The 15,206-nt window shown below is 34.8% G+C and overlaps 1 protein-coding gene across 1 annotated transcript in view; it reads right to left on the bottom strand.

The window, feature by feature from the left end:
- Positions 1-15,206, bottom strand: part of LOC107659514 (talin-2) — a 180,427-nt gene that overhangs the window by 46,505 nt on the left and 118,716 nt on the right. Inside the window, exons 18-21 of the mRNA XM_016448485.1 lie at positions 14,380-14,547; positions 12,641-12,935; positions 8,324-8,490; positions 355-483 (exon numbers count right to left, since the gene is read on the bottom strand). Coding sequence (XP_016303971.1) covers positions 355-483; positions 8,324-8,490; positions 12,641-12,935; positions 14,380-14,547 — 759 coding nt within the window. The remainder of the gene's footprint in view (positions 1-354; positions 484-8,323; positions 8,491-12,640; positions 12,936-14,379; positions 14,548-15,206) is intronic.

The following is a 15,206-nucleotide window of genomic DNA, read 5'->3' as shown; positions in this document are numbered from 1 at the left end:
TCGGCCGGACAGGGCATCACAGTATGGTAAGGGGCGTAACATTTCCGTCACACACTTGAGGTATTCGGCCAATCACAACGCACTGGATAGCTGGCCAATCACAGCACAACTTGCCTTTTCAGACCGATGAGTTTTGTAAAAATCGATGCGTTTCAAAAAGGCGGGGCATAGAGGAGAAACAATAATGTACAGTATGTGGAAAATAATGTGTTTAAACACATTTCATTACACCAAATACACAAAATAATGTTCTTTTTAGCAGCATCATATGACCCCTTTAAAACTGTGTGATTCAAGGCAGGATCAAACACTGAGCGGACACTGAACGGGAGGTGGCATAATACATGTCCTCACCTCCAGTCGGTGAATGAGTTTCTTTTTGATGGCATTCTGAGCGGCTGCGTTGGTGGCGACCCGTAACCCTTCAGCAGCCTCTCGCAGCCTCTGCTGCTGGTCTTCATTTTCTGGGTATGCAGCAGCACCCTGCACAAAAACAACACAGGTACTATTGGTTTTAATAGCAGTCTACATTACTGTATATGTAGGGTGACTATATGTGCCATTTTCCCAGGATGCGTCCTGGCCAGGATTTCTATATTGCCTAAAATATCTAGGTTTTGGCTTTGTTTGCGTGTGCAGACCGATCGGTGTATGACATCAAAATGGTATGGTATGCTATGGTATTTTGATGTCATACACCGATCGGTCTGCACACACAAACAAAGCCAAAACCTAGATATTTTAGGCAATATAGAAATCCTGGCCAGGACCCGTCCTGGGAAAATGGCACGTATGGTCACCCTAGTATATGTGTTGTTAACATGCAACAATAGCTTGTTTTGGGTAATTTTTCTCATGGGCTATGTTCAGAATGGAAGCAAACTGCTTACTAAATATGTGCATTATATGCTCTACACTGCCTAATATTTTATAAAAAGGTTTAAATTAAAATAAGGTTAAAAAAAATTTAAAACAATTTTTTTCAGAATTGCGCTACATAAAGTTGCATTTTTTCTGATACATAGTAATAAAAAATAAAGTTGCAATTATGTGTAATATTCACAATTTGTCTCAATTACAAGATAATCGTAATTGAGTTCTACAATTTCTTCTACAATTACCCCATCAACTTCGGTCAGAAATCTTGGTGTAACCTTTGATGACCAGCTGACCTTCAAAGACCACATTGCAAAGACTGCTCGATCTTGCAGGTTTGCATTGCACAACATCAGAAAGATCAGGCCCTTTCTAACGGAGCATGCTGCACGACTTCTTGTCCAGGCCCTTGTCATTTCTAGGCTGGACTACTGCAATGCTCTTCTGGCTGGACTTCCATCAAGCACAATCAAACCTCTACAAATGATTCAGAATGCAGCGGCACGACTGGTCTTCAATGAGCCCAAAAGAGCCCATGTTACACCTCTCTTTATCTCCTTGCACTGGCTACCGGTTGCGGCTCGCATCAAGTTCAAGACATTGATGCTTACATATAAAACAGCCACAGGCTCAGCACCCGCCTACTTCCAAGAAGAATCGCTTTATGTATCCCCCAATTGTAAGTCGCTTTGGATAAAAGAGCCTGCCAAATGACTAAATGTAAATATCGTCACTATTGTGAATGTTAAAGTCACAGTTATGAGATATAGTCACAATTATTAAAAATAAAACTACAATTACGAGATATAAAGTCACAATTATGGGAAATAAAACCACAATTGTGAGATATAGTCACAATTATTGAAAAAAAAAAAACACAATTACGAGATATAAAGTCACAATTATGAGATATAGTCACAATTATGGGAAATAAAACCACAGTTGTGAGATATAAAGTCATAATTATGAGATATAGTTACAATTATGGGAAATAAAAACACAATTGTGAGATATAGTCACAATTATGGGAAATAAAACTACAATTGTGAGATATTAAGTCACAATTATTGGAAATATAACCACAATTACAAGATATAAAGTCACAATTATGAAATATAGTCACGATTATGGGAAATAAAACCACAATTATGGGAATTAAAACCACAATTGTGAGATATAGTCACAATTATTGGAAATAAAACCCCAATTACGAGATATAAAGTCACAATTATGGGAAATAAAACCACAATTGTGAGATATAAAGTCATAATTATGAGATATTGTTACGATTATGGGAAATAAAACCACAATTATGGGAAATAAAACCACAATTGTGAGATATAGTCACAATTATTGGAAATAAAACCACAATTGTGAGATATAGTCACAATTATTGGAAATAAAACCACAATTGTGAGATATAGTCACAATTATTGGAAATAAAACCACAATTATGAGATATAAAGTCACAATTATGGAAAATAAAACCACAATTGTGAGATATAAAGTCATAATCATGAGATATTGTTACGATTATGGGAAATAAAACCACAATTGTGAGATATAGTCACAATTATGAGATACAGTCAAAATTATGGGAAATAAAGGAACATTTGGGAGATGTAAGGGCGCAACTATGAGATACAGTCACAATAATGAAATAAAACATTACAATAATGAGTGTTTTGGACACTTTTGTTCCAAAAAATAATATGCTATATTGTTATAGAATAACCTCACTACATTGCATGTTTACAGTAGTTAGCAAGTGGTATCCAGGTAAATTAATACAAATACAATTAACTGTATTAAATACAAATACAAATTAATACAGTTAATTAATCTAAATTTTTGTAAAAAATATCTCGTCTATGATTGTTCAATCATATAATAATCAAGAAAAAGACGTTTAAGCAGAGGCTGTGTTATATTTTGAATATAGTCATATATACCATAGTCATATATAAACACTGACAGTATACATAACTGCAAATTACTTTAAAAACTAGTAGCTAATATGCCATTTTGAAGCCTTGGTGTTTCTCTTTGTTCCACTTTATCTCCTTGTTTAATGGTTAAACAGAAAGTGAAAGGCAATTCTAAGAGGACAAAGTTGTCACAGATAAATCCCAGACTCGGTCAGCCCTGTGAAGGGAAATTTGTCAGCGACAGCAGAACTCTTAGCTACACCATCCGCACACTTACGGTGCATTACAAAACATTCAATGCAAAGAGGAATTAGGGGCCGTCTGCTCCATCTCTGTTACCAAGGAAACCGTCTGTGGTTCATTCCTCCTCTTTACGTTTGATAATGGCAGTGATGTTGTGATTAATGTATCATGTATCAAATGTGCCTAACAAACCATAAGCCTGCACTTCATATGGCTGCATAAGAATCATATCCTGACCATTTATACTTCTCTGTGTTGCTGATGGGGATTGAAAATTGAATCTGTGGTCCATCTTATCACGAGTCGAATCTAAATGATGGCTCAAGGCTCTTTTAGGTATCAGAGATGAAGCAGTGATGAGGAGAAGCACATTACAGTGTGGCTGCTGATTCTGGGTCCTTCTGATTTTGGATATTTAAAAAAAAAAAAAAAACGGAAACATACAAAATGACCTACAGCGAGCATTCTTTTTTACCCTTAAAAAAAGATCTGTGGCAGTACCATAGTACAATGATGGTATCATGTTAAACATTTGATATAGTACTGAATGATTACATATCATGTTATTACCATGATATGGCAAGGTATTCTAAAGAGTAACATGGTCGTGCCATGGTATATGTCCTAAAGCATGGAGCAGCCATGATACATGTTCAAAAAACATGGTATTACCATGCTGCACATACATACATGCATACATACATAAATATACATACATACAAACATACATACATGAACCCAAAACAAAAACACAAAAAATAAAACAGAACATAAAACAAAAACTCCAAACAAAACTGAAAAACCCAAACAAAAAAAAACCCCAATACAAAAAAACAAAACAAAACAAAAAACTAAAAACAAAAAAAGAAAACAAAAAACACAAAAAACAAACAAAGTGAAACAAAAACGCTATAACAAACTAAAAAACCCAAAACAAAACACGCACACGGTCCGTGTACTTTTGCGTCCATTTGTTTTTCGTTTTTTAACCCAGAAATGAAATATGGAAAATGCGGTTTCTTCTTTAATGGTTCAAACACTGATGAATAGAATAAGCAGACACAAACTAATTTTCATTATTCAAAATTCGTATTTCATTAAAAATCGTAAAAATGATATAAAGCTTGTTTTTTAATGTATATAATGCTACATTTAATTTCCACCTTTTTTAGCGTCTCTATACAGACGCTAGCGTCCTCTCGCGCTACTGACATGGCTACCATAACTGCTTTATGAAAACCTTTAGCTTCGATATTTTTATGATCTTAAAGTGCCCCTATTATGCCCCCTATTATTTCTAACGTTCCTAGTATTGTTTTGGGAGTCTCCTACAATAGGTTTACATGCATGCAAGGTCAAACAATCCTTTAGTTTTCTCAAAATATGCATTTAATATCACCTCATTTTCCATCGATTCTCAAACGATTTGTTCGAAGCAGTTCTAAGATTCAGTCTCTCTAAACCCCTCCTATGGTCGAGCCTCATTGATTATAACGGATTTTTGTGAGATCGCGATAAACTGAAATGAATGACAGCTTTATAATTATTATAGGGAGCGCAGAGCGCGCTTTCTTGGCTAATTCATTCAGAATTTGAATACATTTTTCTTTTCATGAGGCTGTTAGACCAGTGACAGCTGCATGCTGTAAAGTTTTGGCAGTGACATCCGCATATAGACAGCGACCAAAATGGTCACATTTGTGACAATTTTTTGAGAATGTGCGAGTTCAAATTTGACGTGGTCGCATTTGTGCGTGCATGGTCTGCCCTGCTCCAAAGCGTCTGCTGCATACAGCGAGGCACACTGTAGCAGGAGTCAGATTTCACTGATCACGTGAAGAGAGGCGCTTTCAGTGGAATGGATCCAGATCCAACTCCTCCCACCTTACATATACCTAAACCTACCCATCTCCACCCCCTGATCCCTAAACCCACCCATCTCCACCCCCTAGATGTGGATCCAACCACGCCCCCTGGATCTTGTGTTCTGCAGATGAATATTGAGGAAATTATGGAAGACGGCGGATTTGGTTTTCACACTAAAATAAAATAAAAGACCGCTTCATAAACCAGAGAAGGTGAACATGTTGGTATTCTTGTGGGAAAAAAAACACATGCAAGTCCTGTCACCGACAGCCAGTTTAGTTTCACACCCTTCCAAGTCCTCTCACCGAAAGCCAGTTTAGTTTTACTTTTCTTTTTGTTTTCGTTTTAAAAAGCTTGTTATCTTTGCTGTTTACCTCACGTTACTCTATGGAGGCTTTCTTTTTTAATTTGTATTTTTTATTTATTTGATTACTCACTGTTTGCCAAACATTCTGTAATTTATTAGTTAGTATATAATATAGCATGTGGAGCCATGCCTCATCTTATTCGTTTTTGTTAATAAACGTTATGTAAGCTAGTTTGTCATTATAGCCTACTGTTTTATTGTTGTTGTGCTTTTTAATTAAAAATAACAATGAATCAATCTTTTGTTTTAGTCTTATAAAGTGAAAGGTGTATAGATATAAGCAAAACAGACAATTATCTTTTCTTGTAAAATGTGACCCCAAGATCGCGAATTCGAAAGTGAAAGCGTCCAAAGTCTGGCTTATAACACAGCAAAAGAGGAATTCCCGTTCACAAAATTCAAATCACAAATAATACTGATGAAAAAGAACGGGGTTAGTGAACAGTGAACAGAGCAAATATATGTCAAAATGTATAAGGCTAGAGCACCCTCACTGATTTCAGAAGCACCCTCAGTGATTTGATTTAGGAACCGGGCCTGCATGTTTGGAGATTATACCTTTCTATATTTCTATATTAGCCTATATATATTTATCCCATATATTAAACCGTGTGTAGCGCTCTAACACAATGTAGCCTACTGTACGTGCATTGAGCGACCATGCATGGTCCTCTCCAATAATGTACCCATATAGCACACAAAGTTATGACAAAATTATATCCCAATATATAATTTCATGATGATAGATTTCCCAGGATTCTGGGATGTCTATTTAAAAAATCATATTTGCATTAAGTCTCTGCATTGTTCCAAAGACGACTCTAGTTCTCAACTGAACGTGCGGGAGAAGCATCACTAAATTTGGCCAAAGAAAACTTGTTAAAATCGACATTTTTCTATATTAATTTGAGCATTTTTCAAATGTTTATAAAGTTGCAAAAAGTCATAAATAAAAATCTGAAAAGTAAGTATTTTACTTTTTCGGGCAGCATTTTGTGTGTACGGTTCTAATGTCAATTTTGGTTTTCAGCATAGCATTTAAAAATACAATAACCGTTCTTTTTTCATTTTTTCCGTCATGGTTAAAAAACGAAAAACGAATGGAAGCAAAAGTACATGGACCAATATGCATTGCTAAGAACTTAATTTGGACAACTTTAAAGACGATTTTCTTAGTATTTTGATTTTTTTTGCACCCTCAGATTCCAGATTTTCAAATAGTTGTATCTCGGCCAAATATTGTCCAAACCATACATCAATGGAAAGCTTATTTATTCAGCTTCAGATGATGTATAAATCTCAATTTCCAAAAATGTATGCTTATGACTGGTTTTGTGCTCCAGGGTCACATATGTAAACCTCTTTTATGAGAAATATCTTATTCAGGTCAGTACTAAATAAACAATAACATGCATTTTGTATGATCTCTCTTATTTTGGTAAAATAATATTTTGCAGATTCTGAAAGGGGGATGTAAACTTCCCTAAACCCACCCATCTCCACCCCCTAGATGTGGATCCAACCACGCCCCCTGGATCTTGTGTTCTGCAGATGAATATTGAGGAAATTATGGAAGACGGCGGATTTGGTTTTCACACTAAAATAAAATAAAAGACCGCTTCATAAACCAGAGAAGGTGAACATGTTGGTATTCTTGTGGGAAAAAAAACACATGCAAGTCCTGTCACCGACAGCCAGTTTAGTTTCACTTTTCTTTTTGTTTTCGTTTTAAAAAGCTTGTTATCTTTGCTGTTTACCTCACGTTACTCTATGGATTTTTTAATTTTTAATTTGTATTTTTTATTTATTTGATTACTCACTGTTTGCCAAACATTCTGTAATTTAGTATATAATATATAATATAGCATGTGGAGCCATGCCTCATCTTATTCGTTTTTGTTAATAAACGTTATGTAAGCTAGTTTGTCATTATAGCCTACTGTTTTATTGTTGTTGTGCTTTTTAATTAAAAATAACAATGAATCAATCTTTTGTTTTAGTCTTATAAAGTGAAAGGTGTATAGATATAAGCAAAACAGACAATTATCTTTTCTTGTAAAATGTGACCCCAAGATCGCGAATTCGAAAGTGAAAGCGTCCAAAGTCTGGCTTATAACACAGCAAAAGAGGAATTCCCGTTCACAAAATTCAAATCACAAATAATACTGATGAAAAAGAACGGGGTTAGTGAACAGTGAACAGAGCAAATATATGTCAAAATGTATAAGGCTAGAGCACCCTCACTGATTTCAGAAGCACCCTCAGTGATTTGATTTAGGAACCGGGCCTGCATGTTTGGAGATTATAACTTTCTATATTTCTATATTAGCCTATATATATTTATCCCATATATTAAACCGTGTGTAGCGCTCTAACACAATGTAGCCTACTGTACGTGCATTGAGCGACCATGCATGGTCCTCTCCAATAATGTACCCATATAGCACACAAAGTTATGACAAAATTATATCCCAATATATAATTTCATGATGATAGATTTCCCAGGATTCTGGGATGTCTATTTAAAAAAATCATATTTGCATTAAGTCTCTGCATTGTTCCAAAGACGGCTCTAGTTCTCAACTGAACGTGCGGGAGAAGCATCACTAAATTTGGCCAAAGAAAACTTGTTAAAATCGACATTTTTCTATACTAATTTGTGCATTTTTAAAATGTTTATTAAAAGTGCAAAAATTCATTAACAAAAATCTGAAAAGAAGTCAATATTTAACTTTTTTCGGGCAGCATTTTGTGTACACGGTTCTAATTTCAATTTTGGTTTTCAGCATAGCATTTAAAAATACAACAACCGTTTTTTTCTTAGTTTTTTCCGTCATGGTTAAAAAACTAAAAACGAATGGATGCAAAAGTACACGGACCGGAAAAAACAAATATTATTTACAAAATATAAAATTATTATTTGGTGGAAATTGTCATGGTACCTGTCAAAACAAACATAATTTCATGGTATGAAATTATGGCATAATCAAGGTATTTTTTATACTGTAAATGCAGAATTTGTATCTTGCTCTAGTTTTCATACCTTCGCAGCTTCCACCATTCTGGCAGTGGCATCGGCCAACAGCTTGGCAGCCGCGAGTAGTTTCTTGGAATTATCCACATCGATTTCAGCCTCGGCGTCGGAGCGCATCGCATTCACCAAGTCTGAGGTGGCCTGGGCCAGAACCCGCGCCTGTCGTACCATTTCACCTGTAAATGTGAAAATAAATGTTATTTAAAAGCCACAATATCAGCATGCTGTGTGGGCAGATTTTATATTTCTTCAGAAACATCTACTGGCATATTCTTGGCTCCTTCCACAGTATATTCACTGTCCTTGACTCCAGACTGGAGGAGAAAAAAACCAACAGCCATTCCACGTTTCTTTGATGTGTGTGAATCTGGCTCCGCTGAAGCTGTTCTCTTTGAAAATCAATCTTTCTGCATTCTCTCTGCATATCGCTTCAGGAACCGAAGTGCTCAAATGGTTGTGCACCCGTGTGACCTGAAGTACATCATTGATCAAGGGCCCTTTCAAAAGCGTGCCTACTCGTTTTCCATAAATGGACTCTGTAGTTCCCGAACACCTACATAGATCCAGAAATAACAGCGTTGACAAGATTATCAAGGGAGAGAGGTGTGCTTAAGGGGTGTTTCACCTCTCGAAACGTAGGATGGATTCAGTGTGAAAATAGTAAGCTTGTTAAATCAACATGAAGCAGTATTCACCCATTTTACTTTCTCTATTTCAGAGTTAAATGACAAAAAAAAAAAAAAAAGGCTGGACTTAATTTGATTCACTGCAAAATGAAAAGTAGGCTTTTCATAACAGAATGAAGTCAGACCTGAATGCAAGTTCGCAGCTGAATGTGGGCCACAACCTCACTTCTGAAATACCGCCACGTTTGAGGATGCTTTTTGACTGGGATGTGGAGACTGGAGGTCAGGTTCATCTTTGAGAACATCTCAATGTATTTAAACAGTAACACTTCTTTTATAAACGCAGCACATTTGCCATTATTTGCATTAAATCAGTGAAATAACTACAACAGTAGCCTAAAACAATGCTTAAACAGCTGTTTGGCTATTGGTTGCTGAAATTCTTTCATTTGGGGTTTACCAAAAAGGTATTTATGGATAGATTACTTAATATGTTTGGATAATTCTTTGTTCAAATGACAAATGTTTAGCTTAACAATAAAAAAAAATATGTAAATAAAATTGCAAAATGCAAATTTTGACTTCAAAATAACTTTAAATAAATAAAATGGCCTTAACAAAAACAACAACAATAATAATAATAAATCATCAATAAAATAATTTACTGTATTTACAATAATATAAAGATATCATACTTTACATGTTAGAATTTAAAAAATGATTTAAATATAATTCTATAATTTAATTAATTAATTAATTCATTAATTCGTTCAAATCCTGTCCGAAAAATACTAAAGATTTAATGTAATACCTCTTAATATTCCAATTTTTATAACTGGATCTAAAACATTACATTATATTTTCTGAATTTATTTTTAATTAATTTATTTTTGAGTGAATATTTTGTAAAAAGCATGTTTATTTATTGATTTAAAATAAATATTTATATATAAATACTGTATATATTTATTATTTATTGTAGTCTAAATTATTAAGTTATTCAAAAAGCATAAATAAAATCATTTAATTTGGTTCTGCATATTGGCTAAAGATTTTTTTTTTTTTTATCATTCATAAAGCAATATCTACCAATTGCCAATATTACGTAATGTTAAGGTCGCATGGCTTGAGTGATGTCAGCAAAAAATGAAATTTGTTTCAGCAAATTACTACATGAAGGGGTACAAAAAGTAAATTTTTTTCTTCTAAATAACTGATGAATCATGCACAATACAAACCATAATGTGTATTAAAGCAAACAGAGTCAATATTGATTTATTGTTGACTTTCAAGCTAAACAAATCTTTGATGATGATTATTTGTTGGCTCAGGTTGTTTATCATGTTCCATGTTTAACTTGAACAGTTGCAGTCAACCCCACCAGCAGCTTTTGCCATGTGTTTTCCTTTAAAAAGTTCAAAGACAGGGCGTGCGTGATTGAGAGCAGATTTGATGCTCTGTAGCGGTTTTATATGACATGTTTTCAACAACCTTGCGGAAGCAGAATCTTTTGAGGATTCTTTAGACTTACGGCCATAGCATAACAAACATCTTCAGTTTTGAAAACAGCCCAAAAAAACACCTCAGACCGCAGACAAAATCACTTTTAAGGACTTCACGGAGTCAAAATAAACTGGGGGTCAAATTCTCCCAGAAAAACAACAGAGACAAGATACAAAGGCTGAGCAAAGCTAGCAAGCTAAATATTTGTCAGCGCATTATATTGGAGAATTAATGTTGCTTACAGTTCACCTGAATTAGGACTGCAAGTGGGTGAGATGTTAGTGCACAATTGAGAGCTTCAAAATGAGGCCAGGAACAGCAAAAAAATTGTGCAATTCTGAATATGGACAAGCTAATCCTATTGTGTCACAGCACAGATATGCTTTGTTTGGACGGTGTGCCTGAAAGATATTAAAGCTGTCTTGCATATTACTGTATGCTTATTTGACTTTGATTTCCATTTATTAAATAAATTCTCTGTAGCCTGGAATTGTTTTACATCCTGTGGTACAGACCCATCTATCGAATTTAGCGGCAATTTCCAAGGCGAAAATCTTTTTTTTTTTTTGCTAATTTTTGTGGTTAGGGGATTTGAACAATCCCTTAACCCCAAGTAATAAACATCGGCGCATAATTCATCCTGCAATATGCATGACAGCTCAAATTTTGCAGCTTGTTAGGAGAGGTGTGCTATTACTTAGTGTTCAACCATATGGTTTTGGTGGAGAACGCGGGCAAAGAAAACTATTAAATGACATTAGGTCGCATCTAGAGACCAGTCAGACTTGAAGGTGGGCACTTTTAATATTCAATTACCAATTGCCACAATAATTGGATGTAACATTTTACAAAAGTTTTACAAATTATACAAAGATTGCATTTTTAAAATTATTTTTTATTTTATTTATTATTACTTTTTATTTTATTAAACAATTATTTACAGTCATTAAATTATGTCATACGAGTTTGGTGTCAGTAAGGTTTATATATATATATATATATATATATAAACCTTAAATTTCTATTCATCAAACAATTTTGAAAAAATGTTTCACAAAAATATTAAGCAGCACCAATATTTTTTTATCACTCAGATCCGGTTATAGTTTTTATTCATATTTGAATTTTTCTTTTTATATTTTTTTTATGTCTGCATATTTATTTATTTTTATTCCAGTTTCATTTTATTTTAGTACATCAAGATAAATTAAATTAAAACGAGAAATACTGCCTTGGCAACTAGCTGAAAAAAAAATAAAGAAAAGGTAACATTTATTTATTTCAAATAAAATGTTGCAATAAATAATAGAATAGAAAAAGTAATATTTTAGTTAACTATAATAACCCTGAGCAGCACAACTGTTTTCAACATTGATAACAATAAGAAATGTTTCTCTAGCAAAAAGTAGGCAAAGAAAACTATGGGTGCGTCTCAATCAGCTCCCTTGTTCAGTAGTAAGGGCACTGATCAGGGAGTGGGCCATTTTAAGGGCTGTCTCAATCATGAAATCCTTCCAGTGCCCTGGAATGTTCGCTCCCTGAAAAATCCCACAATGCACCGCAAAAACTAGGGAGCATCGGAGCTCACTGTGCTGGAAATAACGTCACATTTCTGAAGCGCGAAACATAAACCACATGAGCCAACTCGATAAATATAATGACACGCGATAGAAGATTTGAAAAGACAAAACGTTTTTTTGTATATTCCAACATAAACACACATCGCTAGACAGGTAATGAACACATCTAATTAACATTTATAATTAATATTCGGCTGAAATGTTGTAAGAACATGTAACAGAACGATGTGTTTAAAGAGAATAAAAAATTATATAAAAATTAGATTGGTCCTGCCATTTAATTCCAGTGATGACATTCTATTATTTTGTCCTTTGACGTTGTACGTAATCATGTCACTGGAATTTGAGTGATCACTGTCCCAACGTGCAGTGAGTCAGGGAACTAACCAGTGACCGAATTAGTGTACACGATCTACTGATTCACGAGCTCAGGAGCTAGGGAGCTGATTGGGACGCACCCTATGAAATGCCATTTAAGGCTGTATCTAGAGATCAGTCAAACTTGGAGGTGGGCTATTTTAATTTAACACCCCTAGCAACCCCACAAAACACCTTGGCAAACGCATTGCAATAATTCGGGCAAATTTTAGGAAACTATCAGTTCAGGACAGACTCACCAGCGTCCCCCATTGAGGTGAAAATGTTCTCTGTTACGGTCATGATGGTGTCGGTGGCCTGGTCGTAGCGTCCGATCGGCTCGCCGCAGCTGGCATAGTGGCGTACGTGCTGCAGCAGGTCGCTGAGGGCCTGGCTGACCGCGCCAGCCGCCATGTTCACCTGTCGGAGCAGCTCGCCCTCCTCTGAGGAGGCGTGACACGCCTTCACACAGCCCTCCACCGATCGCTCCACCAGACGGCCCGCCTCCACCAGCTGCTCCTGACACACCGGGGACGAGATGGTGGGGCTCACCACCTACGACAATCGCACGTTCACCGAAACAGACGGAAGACATTGTGTTCAGAATAGCGACAGATTATTTTGGGCATCAAGTGTAAGGAAGTGTGTTTTTAGAGCTGAAAATGAAAATATGAACTCGGAACTGAAATAAGTGTCAGAAAACAACATGACACATTATAAAAAAAAGTAAAGTAAAATGACATAGGGACCAACTGATGTATCGCTGATTAATCAGTCAGTATTTGATTGCAAGTCAGAGTTGCAAGTCTTTGATAGAATAAAGTCTGGAGTTTCTTATTCTAAATGATCAACAAACAACATTTGGTGCCTTATGTGCGGTTATCTTACAAAAACCCAGTCAAATTCATGTTTCGCAGATGTACTTCTTACTTTTTAAAACCTATCCAAATAGGATTTCTTCACTCAACCTGGGTAGATATTATGGAGCAAATTACATACTGTTTTTTTTAGTTAACTCAAGTGTTGAATACTATTACTGAAGCTACAATTCTTGTACATCTTCATTATGGATTAAGACACTTTTTTTTGCTGTTGAAATCCCATTCATGAAACCCAATTAATAAAATGTTGAAATATTAACAATAATCTTAATTAATGACTTCCTTTAATATATATATATATATATATATATACTGTATATATATATATAAATGGTATAGCCTATTTTTATATTATAACATTATAAAAATACACTTTATATAATGATAAAATTACATGTTTATTTGAAAATACACTAAAACATTATATTTGCAATATTATATTTTGAATTTTATTTTTCATTTCATTAAGTTTTTATATGCATTTTGAGTCAATATTTTGTTCATTTTATTACTTTAAGCAAAAAGTGTTATATATTATCATTAAATTATGTTATACCATACACTACCATTCAGGTTTAGGATGAGTAAGATTTTTTAAAAGAAATTATTACTTTTATTCAGAAAAGATGCATTTAATTGATCAAAATTAAAGGCATTTAACATTAAAGACATTTAAAATGTGACAAAAAAAAAATTCTATTTCATATAAATGCTGCTCTTTAGAACGTCAAAAAGAAAAATGCATCAGTTTCCACAAAAATACGAAGCAGCATCATGTGACACTGAAGACTGGGGTAATAATGCTGAAAATTCAGCTTTGATCACAGGAATAAATAATATTTTAAAATATATTAAAACAGAAAACAGTTATTTTAAGTTGTAAAAATATTTCTGTTTTTACTGTATTTTTTTAATCAAATAAACGCAGCACAAGATACTTTTTTTGAAAAACATTTAAATATCTTACCGACCCCAAACACTAGCCACTCAGTTCTTCTGAAACTAACATCAACAAATAGATAATTTTATCTCCAGACAGATGTGTTCTAGTGTATTCCAGATATCTTTCAATAAATACAAGTTTAAAGGACAACTCCTCAACAAACTCTGAAAAGTACCTTTGTACAGGCCACCAGCTGTGAGGTGGAGAGCGCGCACTGCGTGGCGGCGGTAATGACTCGGTTCTGCAGCACCGTGTCCTCGGCCACCTGTGCCACGTTCTTGGCTTTCAGCACCAGCATGGCGGCGGCATTAGCTACGGCTTTAGCCAGGTTCATCATAATGTCCTGAAACATATTCGTCATCAGAGCAACACACTGTGAGGCAACCTGGCCCAGACTAATGAATGAAAAAACGCAAGGATAGAGCTTAACAGAATAAAATAGAGGGCAATAAAAGGCTCTCAGAGGCTAACTGACTGTGACAGCATCAGCTGAACCACTCTAAATCAAATTTTACGTGTCGAAAATGGGCGCTAAAGTGTTTACAACAAGAGAAAACTGCTTTGCCAAGAAATAATGAGACGAGAAGCATGTGATTGGCTGAGGGATTTGACATGAGCCAATCAGTGAATGCAGGCAAACAAAAGAGCACAACAGAGGTTGCAGACGTAAAAATCCCATTAATTTTTAACCCATTTTATCCATTCAAGACAGATGTATATTTCCAGATATATCCGGAAAGCATCTGCTGTGTACAAACATCTTTAAGATGTCAGTTACATACATTCTAAATCATAAACTTCTTAAAGACATTTTCTAAATGTCTATTTGACGTCTGACAGGAAACGTCTTAGAGACTTGAGCAAACACTGTAAAAAATATGTTACCCAGATGCAAACACACACATCAAACAGACGTCTATATATTCTGTAATAAACTTAAAAATACTGTTTTAATACTTACAACCAATGACAACAAGTTTTGTCAATAGTTTTATATTGTAC

Source organism: Sinocyclocheilus anshuiensis, unplaced genomic scaffold (assembly GCF_001515605.1).
Source record: "Sinocyclocheilus anshuiensis isolate Anshui unplaced genomic scaffold, SAMN03320099.WGS_v1.1 scaffold387, whole genome shotgun sequence".
Taxonomy (NCBI): domain Eukaryota; kingdom Metazoa; phylum Chordata; class Actinopteri; order Cypriniformes; family Cyprinidae; genus Sinocyclocheilus; species Sinocyclocheilus anshuiensis.
Note: the sequence above shows the minus strand (reverse complement) of the source record. Positions and strands in the feature narration are given on the sequence as shown.